A 17,716-nucleotide genomic window follows, 5' to 3' on the forward strand; every position below is an offset into this window, starting at 1 on the left:
GAAATAAATAAATAAATAGTTGCCAAATAGCCCATCCCTGGAAGAAATTCAACCTTTTTGCTTTTTGCCGTTGAGAAATGCTTCATGCATTCCTGACAGCCTGGGGGGGCCGCCTGCAGCACCCGAGGAGTCCCACATGGGACTCCTCGGGTGCTGCAGTAAAGAGGAGCACCCTTGGCTACCCACTAAAACCCAACGGTGCCTCCTCTCCGCGTGTCGCTGGGCCGCTGGACCCGCCTGAGACGATAACTGCAGCAGCCCAGACAGCGGCATCTGCTCTACCAGCAGAACCATCCGCGCGGCTTCTGCCGCTTTCTCCAGGAGAGCGGTCCAGGGCTCCGGCCGCTCTTCTACCGGAAGAGCTCGTGCAATAGGCGGCGGATTCTCCAATCCATCGCCCAAGCCCTATTATGGCGGGAGTTGACGCTCATGTTGAGCGCGTCTTCGCCCTCCGCGTCTTCTCCTTATCGGGTCAGCTGCTTCATCGGCTTCCCGATTTCTCTCAGCGGCCTCCTTCTGTAGAAGTAGAGACCGCCTGCCAGGCTTCTCACGACCGGACTAATGCTCTTATTATGTCCGGGAGTGTCCGGTCTGGTCCTATAGCAGCGCTGTGTTCTGCCCGTTGTGCGACCCAGGTTGGGTAGGCAACGAGCGTGTGTTGCGCCGTGTCGTCCTCCTCTGTACAGTGATGGCACTGGGGCGTTGGCTCCCGTCTGGCCGTATGGTGCAGGTAGTGACCGAAACACCCATATCCTGTCAGCATCTGCACCATCCGGTAGGAGAGAGTGCCATTACGCTGCGGGAAGAAATTCAACCTACGATATTATGAAGAGGGTTATAATATATTATAATGATGATGAAATACCGCACTCACTGATTTTTCACTAAAATATCGGAAAATATGCTGCCTGCAACTTGCAAGCTTGGAGAATTTGGTTCCGTATAAGATGTAGAGAGTAGGTATTTATTGCGTATATATCATATACATTTGTATACAATATGCGCTCAAAGATACACAAGTTTTAACTAAACTAAAAACAATCGGATCTACAATCATTGACTGCGCCATTCAAAGTAATGTAACTAAGAACAGAACAGAATGTATAATTTTCAGTTACAGGGTAGTACTGGTAGTAGGAAGTGCACTTTGTTTTAATTGGACTTTTCACTCCAGTGCAAGAACTGAAGAGACAAGTTTAGCGAACTTAAAAGCATAGTTACCAAGCTGAAATATTTCATTGCTGCCATTACTACAATATAAATATCATACAGTAAACTACTCGTAATTGTTCTTTTTAAATTAAACCATCACAGAGACTAAAGGTCTATTTCACCACTTCCTGATAAGGCTATCCACCAATTAACTTGACAGATCAAGTATGGATTTATCAGAAAGTGGTGAAACAGGCCCTAAAGAGTTTATCTGAAACCACGCTAATGTGTGCGTGCACCTGATTTGGGCGGTCTATTCGACTTAGTTTTGGTGTATTTTAGAGACCTTTACTTATACAATTAGTGCTCGTTTCCTAATTACCCAAGGTCCAGCGACAGCCTGAATTTCGTCAAGTGATAATAGCCAAAAGTTTTTTTGTAAAATATGACCCTTATAAAAGTAAGAACAGTCGTTCTTACGACCAGCAACTATGGAGTTTCGGTCGCGGAGGTATCCAGTTTATAATTATTATCATGGAATTAGTTGGCCGCAGCGACCTGGCCGCGCGGCCTAGCCGCCTAATGCGCGGGGGTCCTAGGTTTACCGAACCTGCGACCATGTATAAAGCTCAATTTTTAATCTAATTTCCTCGGGATAACTATAGGAATCTCGTCTTCTACTGGCGGTCGAACCGTTAGCCAATCAACAACTCCGTTTCAATCATAAACTGTCAAAAAACTCCGAAACTGGGTAGTTAACCACATTTTGATTCATTAAAATGCGTCGATCTAAACAGTCGGCCTGACTTACTGCGACACTTCTGTTTCCAATTACAGAAATCATCTCACCCGTGAATTTTCGGACGATTGAGCTCATCTGTAATCAAAAAACCTTTTTGATTATTTTCGCCTGGGGTTAGTCCCGTTAAATACAGAATGGGAAGTTCAGCGTGAAACCTCCTTGAATATTCTTGTTCAATAAAAACCCTTTCCGGGTTTGAATATTGTATTGGATTAACGGAGTTTTTCAGACTGTTTGAGTATTCGAAAACAATTTCCGTGGCTTTGAAAATTTTATTTATTAAATATCATTTAATCGTTGTCCTTTTATCTAAACTTGAAAGGATATTGATGTTCGTCGGCTCGGAAGAATATTTCTTTAAAAACGTCTTGATAAGCGTTTTAAATTTACTACTCTTTATTTTAACTAGCTTTCGCCAGTGAATTTGCCTGTGTAGATTTATTTTTATTTACTTCAATTGTGTACTAATAATGGTTAAATACAGAAATAAGTATTTGTACTAGCTCTCTAAAATGCTATTTTATAACAATATTTCAGTTTTTAAATTCAGAGTGTATTTATGTCAAAAGTACGTAAGATTTTAATGGAAGTTAGAAACCTTTTAAATTCCACCACCAAGGACTTTTATCTAACTATAATCTAAATATATTTCAACAAGCCGTAGAAAGCAAACACCAAATGGTTTGTGAGATTACACGTTATTTCTTACTAGGGCTGCCAAAAGCAGACCGCAGTATTATTCGGTACTATAGCTACTCTGTTCAGGGGCAGTAAATTATTCGAAAAAATATAGAAATTTCAAAGGATATATTGATCTAAAGCAATAATATTTAGCATGGTCTAAAGATCTCGTTCCGCTCGACTTAAATTCAAATAAAATGCCACTTTATGAACTCTTATTCATCACTCATTTTCTACCGACATTGGTCTAGCGAGCCTTGCTGCCGCTGCTTTGCTTTGTAGTAGCGGAGAGCAAAATGAAACCAATAGCCTAGGCCCTAGGTCATAAAGTGGAATTGTATTTGATTTTTTGTCGGTCGCGGTCGCTTCCGGCAAAGATATATTTTACATATACATTTCTACGCATATCCTGGTAAACTTATTAGTTTCTAATATGAAAGTTTTGAAATTTTTATCTGTCATATTTGACACGTCTTGTTATCGAAGTTTATATTAAGTTTATATTACGGCTATGTCCTTGAACCAATGACCTCCATTATACAAGTACGCTGGACTTATGATACTCATCTGTTTTTTGTGCCTATTTGTAGCGAAATCAGCGCCCCAATGCGGTGGAAGAGAACTAAATCTGACATAACCAAACCAATTACAACAGTTGTCATCACTAGTATTAGTTTCAAGTACTCTCACTACTGCTATCAGCGCCAATATGGCGACTTTCAAACATCATTTTCCGTCAGGTTTAGTTCTCTTCCACCGTAATGGGGGTGCTGATTCCGCTTCAAATAGGCACAAAAACCAGGTTGGTATCACAAGTCCAGCGTACTTGTATAATAGTTATGTCCACATTATGCGCTTTCGTCTTCAATTTTCGTCATTTTCTTTCATTCAACTTGAATGCGTCAACGAACGCAACGCCAACATTGTCATCTTCGAAGTTGTGGATGGCATGCGTCTCGGGCATGCCTCACGTTCGCTGTTGCACATGCCCTTGATGAGCAGAAAAAGGCACAGTGTGGACAAAGCTAATGGAGGTCAGTGCCTTGAACGTTTTCATCTTTCAGACTTTCGACAGCCCTATCCCGACCCTAATCCTTTCTCGTGTTACTAAAGCGTTGGAAAAACTTGACCGAGAGACTTAGCTCTTGTTAACTTGATCTCCAAGATATTACTTCTTCTATCGATTCTATCCTAGTGTGGGATAACTAGAAATATATATTGGAATAGTTTACGAAAAAGTCCCACAGAAAACGCGCGAGAAAATATGTATTGGAGTTACCATTGTAAGAACTTAGGTCAAGCCGCCTACATTCTATAACATACATTGGTTGATCATATTTTTCTAATAAAAGTTGCTACATCTAGTTTTCCAAGCATAACAGTAGTCATTGTGTGAACATTTTTGGCTATTATTGTTTACTTGATGAAAATTGTTGGTTACAACACATAATATACGGTCGAATTGAGAAACCTCCTCCTTTTTGGAAGTCGGTTAACAAGGAGAAACTTATTTGGCATCCACTTCCATAGTGTTTTCTTAGTGCGAGTACCTACCAAGTTACCTTCTGCATAATATTATTATCATTGTTTTGTAATAATTTGACATTTCTATAGAAGTATGTAAGTAATTAATTAAGTAATATTGTATCTTTTTGTTTAATTCTCTATTGTGTTTGTAATTGAAATTTATTGACATGTTAATGCTTATTATAAAACTATATTATTGGACATTATTATCATTATTTATTATTTATTTTTTGCAATTTTGTATTTCTGACATCATCCAAAATTTCTTGTGATTTCCGTTATTGACATACAGTGATAATTTGATTCTGATTAACTTTTCTAGTTGTTAAGTCTTACCATATTATTATGTTGTATTGTGTTTAATAATAATGTTGTGCATGTCTCTAATTGATATGAATGCTGTTAAAGGACCTAATTGTAAATTGTTAATGTAAGCTTGTATTCATATTGTTGATGTGCCTAATATAAATAAATAAATAAATTATAAAATTAATGGTGAAAGAAAAGTTAAATATTTCGTCACAAAATAGCAATACAATTCAAACTAAAAAAATACGAGTGTTATTGTGGTTTATGAACACGCTTTAGAGTAATAGTAATTAATTCTAATACAAGTTAGTACGGCGAAGTTAAAACAAAGTTAGGACATGTAGCTAGTTAGCTTAATTAGTCTAGTTAAGCCTAGGTTACATTAACATGTCCTAGATTTATAGATAACGGGGTTTTTTCAAAGTTCAACGCTTGTTTTGTTGATATACTCATAGAAAGTATGATACACTAAAACTAAACAATTATTGTAAATGCAGAACCTCTTCACGGTTAAACTGGAGAATCGATTTTGATAAAATTTGGTGTGGATATAATTTGAGCCCCGGAATAATTCAGGTTCGGTTTGTTTCAGAAAAATATACGTCTCGTCTGATTGTTTCTTACTTACGCCTATTCTTACGGCAAAACAACGTTTGTCGTGTCAACTAATCTAATATATAAAATTCTCGTGTCACAGTATTTGTGCGCAAACTTCTTCAAAACGGCTCAACCACAGACATATATCGAGATAGATACCGCATGTCGCTCCATTTGTATGAAAACGAGCGTGCCACTTTTTCATAGCAACTGTGTCGTACCGATGATAAGAAAAGTGCCCATTATATAGGCCAACGTTTCTATTTGAATTTCTCCAGCTCAATACGGCGCTTTTAGGCATTTAGGCATTTTTAAAATTCCGATTGACGTCCGATTCCGATAGCAGACTAAGGAAGATCGCAGACGGCACAATTTTTGTGTGATCGAGTCTGCAATCTCCCTATAGAACGGACTTTCGAAAGACGAGCATTGCTCGTCGTTTGGTAGCGCGATATGGCACGCGAAGAACATATACCTGCGGTATCTATCACGATCTATGTCTGTGAGCTCAACCGATTTTAACGAAATTTTGTATGTAAATTCGTTAGGCCCGAAAATAGATTTTTATCTTGGTATACTTTTTATATTGATACCATAAATAATGTATACGGCAAAACAACGTTTGCCGAGTCGGCTACTAATCCATACTTACTTACTAATATTATAATTAATGTGAAAGTGTGTCTATCTGCCTGTCCGTCTGTCTGTCTGTTACCTCTTCACGTCCAAACCGCTGAACCGATTTAGCTGAAATTCGATATGGAGATACTTTGAGTCCCGAGAAAGCACATATGATACTTTTTATTCCGGAAAAATGTACGGTTCCCGAATTTTGGCGCAACGGAGTTGCGGGCGTCATCTAGTTACTCATATGAGATTTGAAAATTTCGAGCAAAGGTAATTTCAGCAAAACCTTTGACTTTGATATATCTAAGCCTGATATCAGATGATGCGCGTAGCAGTAAAATGCACATACGGCTGGATTTTTATGGATTTTCTCTAAAAGAGCTCGGTAAGAGCAGCGTCTCGTTTGTCACCGCAAATATTTGATCCCAATCGTTAAGTTCGAGAGTTCAAGTTTAGTTTTCTGGCCATTCTGCTTTAAGGGTTTTATTCGAAAGCACTATTTTTACGACGTAGAGGTTACCTAAGTATTAGAGTACGTACTGGTGTAGTAGTATCTATAATAATCTATTCTATGTATGTGTGTTTATCATAAATAAAGGCTACTAATTCTATTACATGCTAAAAGGCTCATTACATACACGGCTGATAATAATAATAGATGGTCAGACATTCTACGTGGTAGAATGCTTCGGCACGAGTGGGCCGGCTCGACCGGAGAAGTACCACGGGCTCACAGAAAACGGGCGTGAACCAGCGCTTGCGCTGTGTTTCGCCGAGTGAGTGAGTTTACCGGAGGCCCAATCCCCTACCCTATTCCCTTCCCAACCCTTCCCTATTCCCTTCCTTACCCTCCACTATTCCCTCTTAAAAGGCCGGCAACGCACCTGCAGCTCTTCTGATGTTGCGAGTGTCCATGGGCGACGAAAGTTACTTTCCATCAGGTGACCCGTTTGCTCGTTTGCCCCCTTATTTCATAAAAAAAGACTGACGAAACCCAACCTGACCAGACGATAAATACATGAACAAAGCTATACAATCAGCAGCAGTGTTGGTTAAACCAGTTATAATATAAATTATTATAGGTCTAAAAATTCCAAAAATCAATAGTCCTTGATGATTGACTATAACCTAATTTTATGCACTCGATATTAAATTTAAATATTAATATAATACCCTTTATTACTAATTAAAAATTTATAAGCCTTTTCATAGCGTTCATTATTCTGTTTCAGTCCATTTAACGTCATAATTCAATATCCAATGTATGTAGAATGGGAATTAAACCAGGGCAAGGCTTGCTGCGAGAATTTTTCAAGTAATTCGGATTCTATTCACAACTGGACGATGCCAAATGAACCAGACTGTGCTGCAGTGTGCCAGGAATAAAAGTAAATACATTGGGAACACCTCAACTACACATTATGTAGTTTTGTTACTTTTTCTGTGTTGGCCTCCTGGGTATATTATAGGCTCCGTGTTTGGGTTAGAGTAGGGTTTCCCAAACTGGCTGCTCTCCCGAAGGCTCAACAGATTTACAGCTGCAGCGATGGAGTCTGCACAGACAGATGCCGCTGACTGGGCTGCCGCAGATATCGCACTCGTCGGCGGGTCCGGTGGCCCAGCAGCGTAGCGGAGAAAGGAGACACCGGTGGGTTTTAGTGGGTAACCCCGGGTGCTCCTCCGTACTGCAGCACCTGGGGAGTCCCACATACCTCGGCGACCATTCCCCCGGGTCGCTGGGGATGCGTACCGTATTTCCCACCGATAAAAAAAGGGGTTCCCAAACTTATTTTGTCTGCCGCCCACTTAGAGAACAAATTATGTTTTAGCGCCCACCTTGTCGGCGCATCTACATCGGCCGATTTCTTCTACATACTCGTAATCGAAAACTTTGGGAAAGAGTGGGTTAGAGCATGGCTCATCACTTAGTCGTTAGTTTGATTATCGCGTTGGAAAAATATAATTTCTTTGTTTATGACATTGCAGGTTAATCGCCTGGGTGGTGAGCCAAGATTTTTCTTTATAGCTTCGTTATAGAATCGCTAACCAAAATGTATGGAATTAACATAAGCGTTCGTTAATATGACGTTGACGTTCGACTCGTCTTATGTCAATTTCATAAATTTTGGTTGGCGATTCTATAATGAAGCGATAAAGAAAAGATCTTGGCTCACCTCTCTGATTCTCTTACAAGGACTCTGAAATCAATGCGTTGGATGGGCATGTCAAAATTTGGTCAGTCGTTATCATCTGTCTTAGTGAGAGAGTAAAAGAAGACAGGATATACTCAACTCTCACACTTGGGTTCTTTGAAATTAATCCAGGTCATCTAGACCTGGTTTCAATGCAACCAGCCTCGATTATTTTATTTTCTTTTGTCTGATACATTAAAATAATCACTTCACATTGGTCGCAAAAAACAAAAAAGTACATTGGATTCTTCACTGTTTACTTGATATTATGTAATCAATCAATCAATCAAATCAGCCTATATTCGCCCGCTGCTGGATATAGGCATGTAAAATACAATATTATTTATTTTATTTTATTTTAAGCTTTTTTATATTTCCTTATTACACGTTTTTTCCATTTATTTACTTTTCTTCTATTGTATTTAACTATATATAATATAAGGACCGCCTTTGGCGGTAAAAGCCTCCTCCAAATTTTGCCATTTTTTCCTATCTCGAGCCAGTCTCGTCCATAGAACTCCAGCTACTTCTATGATTTCGTCTTTCCACCTTTTGGCTGGCCTACCACGCCTTCTGGTTTTGTATATAGGGTTCCAGTTAGTCACAGTCTGTGTCCATCTCTCATCTGTCGTTCTTTGAATATGGCATGCCCATTTCCATTTCATGGATAGTATTTGTTTAACAGCGTCTCTGGCCTTTGTTTTTTTTCCTAATGATTGTGCTCTTAATCTTATCTCTAAGTTTTATACCCATAAAGCTTCTTTCAATACCTCTTTGACAGGACTTTATTTTGTTTATATGTGATTTTTTCAAAGACCAGGTTTGACTTGCATATGTTAAGCAGGGCGTTAGGCAGATGTTCATGGCTTTGACTTTTAGTTTTATTGGTATTTTTCCTTTGAACAGTTCCTTCATTGACCAGTATTTGTTCCAAGTTATCTTTATTCTCCGTTCAATTTCTTTATCAGAACAGGAATTGAAAGAAATAATATGGCCCAGATATACATAGTCTTCTACATACTCTACTGGCTCTGACTCGATAAATATTTGTTTTTTGCATCGGTTCGTCATTATTTTTGTCTTGTCTTTGTTTACTTGTAGTCCCACGACCTTGCTATATTGGCAGAGAGACGTTAGCATATCTTGCAGTTGTTCCGGGTTTTCAGATAGAAGCACGATATCGTCGGCGAATCTCAAATGTGATAGGAATTTTCCATTTATATTGATTCCAGCTTTTATCCAATCCAAACCCTGAAAGATGGATTCTAGAACTGCTAGAAACAGCTTTGGTGATAGAGGGTCTCCCTGTTTCACGCCCCGCTCTATTTGAAATGTTGGTCATTTTATGTCTAGTCGTACTCGCGACTTGCTGTTTTTATATAATATATTTTTAATCAATTCTATATAGGTCCGTTCTATACCTTGTTTTTTGAGAGCCTGCCAGATAGAATTGTGTGATATAGAGTCGAAGGCTTTTGAGTAATCTATATATGCTATGTATATTGGGAGGTCATACTCTATATGTTTTCCAATTAACTCTTTTAGGGTGTGTATGTGATCTATGGTTGAAAAATTTTTCATGAAGCCCGCTTGTTCAATGGGTTGGTTTTCGTCAATGGTTCTAGTAAGGCGTCTTAGTAGAGTTGTAGAGAATACTTTGTAAATACATGATATCAAACTAATAGGTCTGTAATTTGTAATTTGCTTGGGGTCTCCTTTTTTATACAATAGTGCTATCTCTGAGGTTGACCAAGAATCCGGTATTTCTTTCTTCTTCGAAATAAGATTGAAAAGCTTAGGTAATGGTTTTATGATATACTCTTTGTTATATTTTATCATTTCATTTGTGATCCCATCGGGTCCCGGACTTTTACCTGTTTTGAGTGTTTTTATTGATAACTCTACTTCACTTTCCAGGAATGGTGCAACCGGGTCTTCATTGAATCCTTCTGTTTCAAGTGTCTCTATGTTCTTTCTCTTTTCTGTATATAGGTCTTTGTAGAAATTAGTAGCTATCATCATTATATCTTGTCTGTTTGTAGTTGTGTTTCCTGCTTTATTTGTCAGCTGTGGTAGTAGTTGATTTATATTGTCAATCTTTTTATATGCTTTTTTAACACCTCCCTTTTCTTCTAAGTATTTACAAATTGTTTCTACTCTTTGTTCCTTATTTATTTTTATTTTTTTGTGTATAGCTCTATATAATTTGCTTAGTCTTACTTTTTCTTCTTTGGTTTTGTTTTTCCTGTATTTAAGCTCATATTTTTGATTAATTAGTATCTCAATTTCCGGTGATATTATTTTTTGCTTTTTGTAATTCGTGTTTTGTACCTTTGGGCTTTGAAGTAGCAGGTTCTCGATCGCCTTGTTAAGACATTGTATGTTTTCTTCGCATTCGGAAAGGGGAAAGTTTGAATACCGTGTGGGATCACATTGTGGTGGGGTTGTTGGTTGACTTGTATAAAATCTTCTCGTTCTCTTGTTGGTTCTCGTAGTCATAGTTAGTCTGATTAATCTATGGTCACTCGGGTGCTGTAATTTGCTTATTCTATGTTTTGTACACTCATGTAACGCCTCCGTGGTCTAGTGGTATAGAGCGCGGCTCTTGACTCGGAGGTCGTGGGTTTGATTCCCGCGTTGGTAACATGTTATTTCCAAGTTTGGTTAGGACAATGCAGGCTGATCACCTGATTGTCTGACAAGTAAGATGATCCATGCGTCGGATGGGCATGTAAAAAGTCGGTCCTGTGCCTGATCTCTCGCCAGTCGTGTCGGTTGTCCGTCCCACTGGGTTATGAGAGTAAAGGAATAGAGAGTGCTCTTGTGTACTGCGCACACACTTGGGCACTATAAAATTACTCCTGCGTAGCTGGCCTGGTTTCAATGCAACCGGCCACCGTCACCGAAACCGGTGTGGGAGCTATTACACTCATGTGCTGGTTTGTGGCGATAAAATCTATTTCATTCTTTGATTTTTGATTTGGAGACATCAAGGTCCATCTTAGTTTATCGGGTTTTTTGAACATAGTATTAGTAATTTTGAGTTTATTTTGTAGACAGAAATTTATAAACATTTCTCCTCTTTTGTTTCTTTTACCATAACCGTAGTTACCCATGACTATATTTTCATTCATTTTCGGTTGACCAATCTTTGCATTCATATCTCCCATAAGTATTATAGTTTGTGTACATTTGCACATTCGCATATCTAAGTCAGTGTACATGTTTTCTATTTCTTCGAGAGAAGATTTTGAAGTTGGTGCGTAGACTTGAATCATGCTATATGTCACTCCATGTATTTTTGTTATTAATATGGTTATTCTCTCAGATATTGCTATGAAGTCTTGTACTTCTATGTAACCTCTCTTTTTTACTAGAAAGCCAACACCCTTCTCTCCTTTTGTAGTTCCATAGTAATAGAGAATATAGTTTTCTCTATCCTCGATTTTTTATCCTTCTCTTCTAACCTCGGATATTCCCAATATGTCCCATTTTAGCTTAGATATTGCATACTCAAGCTCTTTTATTCTAGCCTCGTTACTTAGTGATCGAACATTGAAATATAGTATTTTTTTGAGTTTTCCTTGTTGCTTACTTTCCCTGCAGTAATGAGTTGTTTAGGAATATGGCACTCTTGTGATATGGTAGTTTGTATTTGGAGGGTTTTGGTCTAACTCCTCCACGGTGACCAGCCGGGTTGGGGAGTATTTTTTTGTTGTTGGTTTATTTGTAGTTTTTGTTTTGGTTAGATGTTGTGTTTGGTTTCCGGTAGTCTTTATTAGTTTTTTGGACTGTGCGATGGGCGACCCTTTTCTATATATATTGCAGCATGCTAGTTTTAGCAAGTTCTTTATGCTGATCTCTGGAGGTTGAGGTTGAAGGTGCTGAGTCGTCATTGGTGTTTATTTTTTTCTGGGTAGATGAGTTGGGTGAGCCCGATTCTGCCCTCTTTCTCTTATCTCTTGTTTATATTTCTGCTGGGTTTTTTATAAATATTATTTATAAATATTATTAATATGATATTATGCTAGCTATTTTAAAATTACATTGCTCATTGCTTAAGTCATGCATTTGCTTATTGTAGACGCGTAAAAACTAAAAACAAAACTGTATTTTCTTTACATAAATTCTACGAGCTTTTTACTTTGCTTGAAAGTTAAACATAGTAATGAAAGGACTAAGTATTTTCAAATAACATTAAAGTCTCCTGGGCTCGCTAATTCTTAAAGGTGTAAGTTACAAAGCTTAAAAGCTCAGGATACAAAATGATGACCTGGAGCTTTCACAGTGATGAGCTTTGAATTTTTATTCAAAAATCTTCAAACAAAATTCTTTTTCTGGATTTGTGCGAATTAAATTACTGCTTCGAACGGTGCAGAGGAAAATTCATATTCACTATTATATAAGAACAGAAATTTAATTTATACTAACCACTTTATCTTGCTTTCGTCGTGGTTTGGTTCATTATAAACCATAATTTAGTTTCTGACTGGTATGTAAGCTTTTCAACGAAATTAGTTTTAGAATTTAGATAGTTCTCTATACTTATAAATAATTGCAAATATATTATGACAAAATTATCACAAGAAATGTATACTATCCCTCATATTGATAATAAGGTCTAAGCCGAAAATATAGTTACATTTATGGGTGTTTCTTCGAAAAACGATTCTTCGTCTCATTACCGTGGTCAATTTTAAATGTGACTTGTTCGTCTGTAATTCATATTTTTATGATAATATAAAGGTCAAATAACCTACTTTTACTTATGGGACTCGTTTTAATAATGTAGATTTCGAAATATCAAAGGTCAAATATTTTGTGGCTAGGGTAATGATAATTGCATACACGGTAATGATAAAGACAACAAAAAATCAAAAACATTATCTAAATTAAATCAGTTTTATTAACAAAATAATCACAGTTTCATATTAACTATAACATTATTAGAAGAAATCATATAAATGAAGGTTAAGGACTTGCAATCAAAAAAATATGGATGTTGTGTTGCGATATTTGAGTTCCTAAGCCTCCATTATGAAAATAAATAAAAACTTTTATTACAGTCATAGCCAAAATTATAACACAAACATTATTTCTAAGAAAAAACAAAAAGATAACAATAAATAAATCAGTCAAAAGATTTTTTGCACATTGCTAGAAAGCATAGCTTGATAACTAAATTAATCAATAAAAATATTCTAATAAAGTAGGATATGGAACCCTAAAAACAAAATAATAACTTAAACATCTTCTAAGGAAAACTTATAGATATACTTAACATAAAGATAACAATGAATAAATCAGTCAAAAGATTTTTGGTATTTTGCTAGAATGTAATACCCGTAATAGCTTGATAACTAAAATAATTAGTTTAAAAATATTCTTATTTAAAAGAAAACAAAATAATAACTTAAACACTACTCTAAAGAAAAAACCTAACGTTTAACGATAACAATGGATAAATCAGTCAAAATATTTTTGGCATTTTGCTAGAAGCCATGATAGATAATGAATTAAAAAACCTACAAATTTAAATACATTCATTAAAAGAAATATTTCTTTGGCTTTTCTGAAGGAGCCAAGTTTTCAGAATCATCATCAAAAAGATTATGTCTTACTTCACGATGTCTCTTTTTAACATCCTCAGAAGTTGATGGTGATGTCATGTCATGAGCCACTAGTTCTTTTTTAACCTTCTTTTTTTCGCCTTGCGGTTTCTTAAAATAAAATATATCGTCAGAGTCTGAGTCTGAAAGTTCAGACAAATTTTGTATAATATTATGAAGGCTTGACAATACGCGACTAGTAAATTTTGGGGTTATAACTTTAATATCGACTGAAGATGTCTCAGCCCAAAAGCTGTCATCATCAGGAATTTCAAGCTCAGCAGCTGACCTTTTTTTAATTTTAGTATTTGTAGAATATACATATTTTTTCGGTGACATTGATACCTCCTGGTTTGAACTATTCTGGGGATAATGACTATCGATTATGTTATAAAATCCAAGGTGTAGACCATGAGAACATTTAACGGCATCTTGTGAACAATTATCCAAGCTACAACTAAGTTCTCTCATAGCTAAATTCTGAACATTATTGGCACTCCATACTACTTGATGTGTTTTCATGGTGACTCGAAAATCCTTTAAATTTTTGGGAATCAACATGTCTTTCTGTAATATATCGGACTCGTTTATCCCTTCTAAAATAACTCCTGGGCATGCTTCCTTTAGATGGCTGACAAGAATTTGCATGTTTGGAATATCATGGCCTCTTGAGACTATCTGATCAGCAGTTCTTTTTAAAACACCACCGACACCATCTGGTGCCCCTTTCCCGTGTCCTTTTTCAGAATAGTTCCACACTAATAATCGTAAATTTGGTAAATACCAATGCATTTTTACCATTATGTAAAACATTTTTCGATTACGGTATTGCGCAGATGGTGAATCAGATATGAAATAGAATCTTGTGACACATGGCACCTCTTTTTCAAGAAATCGCAAAATAGGCATTAAATGTTCCCAAATTGCGATAGCATCATGGCGTAAACACTCGCTGATTGTGCAGAATGACTGTTTACACTGCTTGTCATTTTTAATGTAATAAATGACAGACGTGTGCAATGTTATTTGTTGTCTGGAGCTCCCAAAATGGAAAGACTGAATCTCAGAGGCGTATTTAGTGTTATAATTTTCACTAAAATCGCAATGTATAATGCACTCTTCAGGTTTCAAGTTTTGTTTAATTTTTTTTGTATAATCATATTGAGCAATAATATTTCTGCAGTGAAGCATATAAGGCACTAATAGTTTTTCAAAATGATTGATGATATCTTTAGGATATGCTGCTACTTTCTCTTTGATTGTTTGAAGAGTTGTTTTTTCTTTTTGATCTTTTATATACGTTTTCTTTACTTTATTCCAAATCCAATAATATGCCTCTTTAGAATTATCAAACTCTTTATAATTAATTACCTTGTGTTTGCAACTATCACAGTTCTTAGCTAGGCAGTTAATATTTCTAGGATCACAACATAGTGTTTGTAAAACCTCATTTACCGATTTTTCAACAATCAAATTGTTTTGTCGAAGTGCCAAAACGACCAGATCCATATTTTCGTGATCTTTACACAAACATGTTTCTCGACTATTAACGTTTGGTATGCGTATCCAAAATGGACGAAGCTTGCAAAATGCACTATAACTTAATTTGTATTGAGGATAGTTTTTTATATATTTGTTATGTAAATTTAGCAGACTGTCGGTAAGATATTTTTTCTGTTTTTTTATTTTCCCTTTGGTAACGAATTCTTTTTTTCCTGCACACATTCTACTATTTTCATCATCTTCAAAATATTTTTTTACAATATTTTTAACTTCTGCGTGACAGGGTTCAATGGGTAGCTGGGATTTTTGTTCTATTATAGATAAATTGTGATTTTTTTTATTCAAGTCTCTTATTATTTTATCTCTTTGCAATCTTTGTATCCGCTTCAAGCAATTCTGGTTAATTCTCTTAAGTTCTTGGATTTTTTGGTCTTTTAATTTTAATTCTTTATTATATCTGTACTGAAATTTGCGTAAAATATGCTTCCAAGGCGATTTCTTTTTAGCAGGTCTGGGACATGAAATTTTCGGGCTACTGATATGAGTTGAAGGTGATGATACGATTGAACTTTGTGGGCTTGCAGCATGTCTAAAAGGCGACGAAAGGATACAACTTAGAGGGCTAGGAGTCCGTGGTAAATCTGATTCTGAAATCTGATCTAAAGTATTTGGTGTAGGTGAATTTACTATTGTATAAGATGCATCTACGTTGGAAATGACATCAGTGTCATTTTCTGTTAGATGCAAATCAATTCCCATCATCCTATTTTGTCTGATTGTAGATCTTGTTATACGTGAAGAAGGTATTGGAGATTGAGGTAATATTTTTGATGTACTGGGAATCTCAGGAGACCTAGGTATAATAGATACTGGCGATGATGGTAATTCTAAACATAAAGGATCAACATTTTTTTTTACAGAAACACTTTCGTCAATTATAATTTCTTCTTCAGATTCTACATTAATTTTTCTCTTTTGCATTTTTTTAGCGTAATATCTTTTGGAAGCTTCGCGATTTTTTTTTCGAATTAATTTTTGTTCCTTAGGCATTAAATTTGCAATTGATTTTATTTTACCTTCTTTTTTTTTCTTTAAATATCTTTCCTTTTCTTTTAATCGATACAGTGCATATTTATCCGGATCTTGTTTAATTTTTTCAATTCTTTTACGTTGTGCTAGCTTCTTTTTTATTTTTTTTTCTTCCGCAGATTGTGGCATTGTTTCTACGTTTCTTATATCTGTAAAAAAGAATTAAAATAATATATACCTGTCTTATGATTTTGATGAAACTTGAACAAGCATGTAAGTAAAGAAAATAAAGAACTTAAGGGCCTGCACTAGGTGAAATTGCGCACTTAAAATTTGAATAAGACCAAATGTAGAAAGACTTTTTATCAACAGTTCTTTTTAAAACATTGCCGAACCATCCGGTGCCCCTTTTCCATGTCCTTTTTAGGGTTCTGCAGTCAACAAGGAACCCGTATGGTTTCGGTCCGTCTGTCTGTCCGTCCGTCCGTCTGTCTGTCCACGGCTTAGCGTTTTTTTTTCGCGTCCACCCCACCGTGTGAAGTATTTCATTAATTTAATTCCAAATTTCAAATATTTCAGTTCTCAGCTATACGTCGTTGAGTTCATACGTACGTCATTAATTATTTTTCTACCCTCAATCCATAAAAAATGTCAAAATGTTACAGTTGTGATAAAACTTTAAATAAAAAATCCACAATTTTAGAATGTAGCTACTGTCAGAAGATAGTACATGCTACCTCAATTTGTACCGGACTGAGTGCTAAACAGCTTACGGCACTCAAAGCCACTGAGAGCCTGGAATGGACCTGCCGAGAGTGTAATATAAATTCGTCGCGCAGAAAGTCTTTCGTTACACTGGCCGATCGCGAGGAAGAGGATGAAGCAAAAGACACTGAAGATGGTACAGACATGAAGCAATTACTCCAGGATATAAGGAAGGAAGTGAGGTGCATTGTTACTCAAGAAATTAGATCCATTGCAACATCAATAAATTACTGTAGTGAGAAAGTGGATGACTTCTCGGTCACACTCGATGCCCTTACTAATAAAATTAAGGACATGGAGAAAAAGGTTATTCACCTAGAAAACCTAAATAAGTCATTAGTCCTTAGAACTGATTACCTGGAGCAACGTAACATGGAGTTGGAGCAGCAACAACTCAGTAACTGTATTGAGATCCAAGGTATTCCTGACTCAAAGGAAATAAACCCCCCCAAGGTTGTAGAATGCCTGCTTACTAAGCTTGGTGCATCGAGTACAGATATAGTGTCTACTAGGCGCCTCCCTACCCGTAAGTCTGGACCGGGCCTTATCCAAGTAAAAGTCAAACAGGATTATCCTTGTCAAAATCTTATCTCGACGGCAAAAAAATCACCAATATGCCTTAAGGACCTTCTTCCTAATATCAATGATACGTCGGCTAATGGGAAGATATATTTAAGAGAAGCTCTAACACCATATCTGAAAAATCTTCTATGGCAAGCTAAACAGGACCTCAATGCAGCTTTCAAGTTTATTTGGGTTAAAGAAGGCAAAATATTTGTGAGAAAGAATGAAAAATCACGGGTGTATAAAATAAGATCCAGAAGTGACATAGACAACTGCGCGTGGCACGACTTGAACTTGGCCGGTTTTTCAGAATAGTTCTTCACTAATAATCATTATGATTTATGGCAAACATTAATTTA

The 17,716-nt window shown here is 36.5% G+C and overlaps 1 protein-coding gene across 1 annotated transcript; it reads right to left on the bottom strand.

The window, feature by feature from the left end:
* Positions 1–547: 547 nt before the first annotated feature.
* LOC121732720 lies at positions 548–15,758 on the bottom strand. Its single transcript, XM_042122673.1, has 2 exons — positions 14,745–15,758; positions 548–796 (listed from the first exon to the last, which is right to left on the bottom strand). The coding sequence occupies exons 1-2, from the start codon at positions 15,756–15,758 to the stop codon at positions 548–550; spliced, it is 1,263 nt and encodes a 420-aa protein (XP_041978607.1).
* Positions 15,759–17,716: the final 1,958 nt, after the last annotated feature.

The sequence above is a fragment of the Aricia agestis genome, chromosome 12 (genome assembly GCF_905147365.1).
Source record: "Aricia agestis chromosome 12, ilAriAges1.1, whole genome shotgun sequence".
NCBI lineage: Eukaryota > Metazoa > Arthropoda > Insecta > Lepidoptera > Lycaenidae > Aricia > Aricia agestis.

Coding starts and splice junctions, on each gene's coding strand:
- LOC121732720 (XM_042122673.1), bottom strand. CDS start 15,758: ATGGGAATTGATTTGCATCTAACAGAAAATGACACTGATGTCATTTCC. Junction 797..14,744: donor TTCAAACAATCAAAGAGAAA/GTAGCAGCATAT, acceptor TTCTTCCCGCAG/CGTAATGGCACTCTCTCCTA.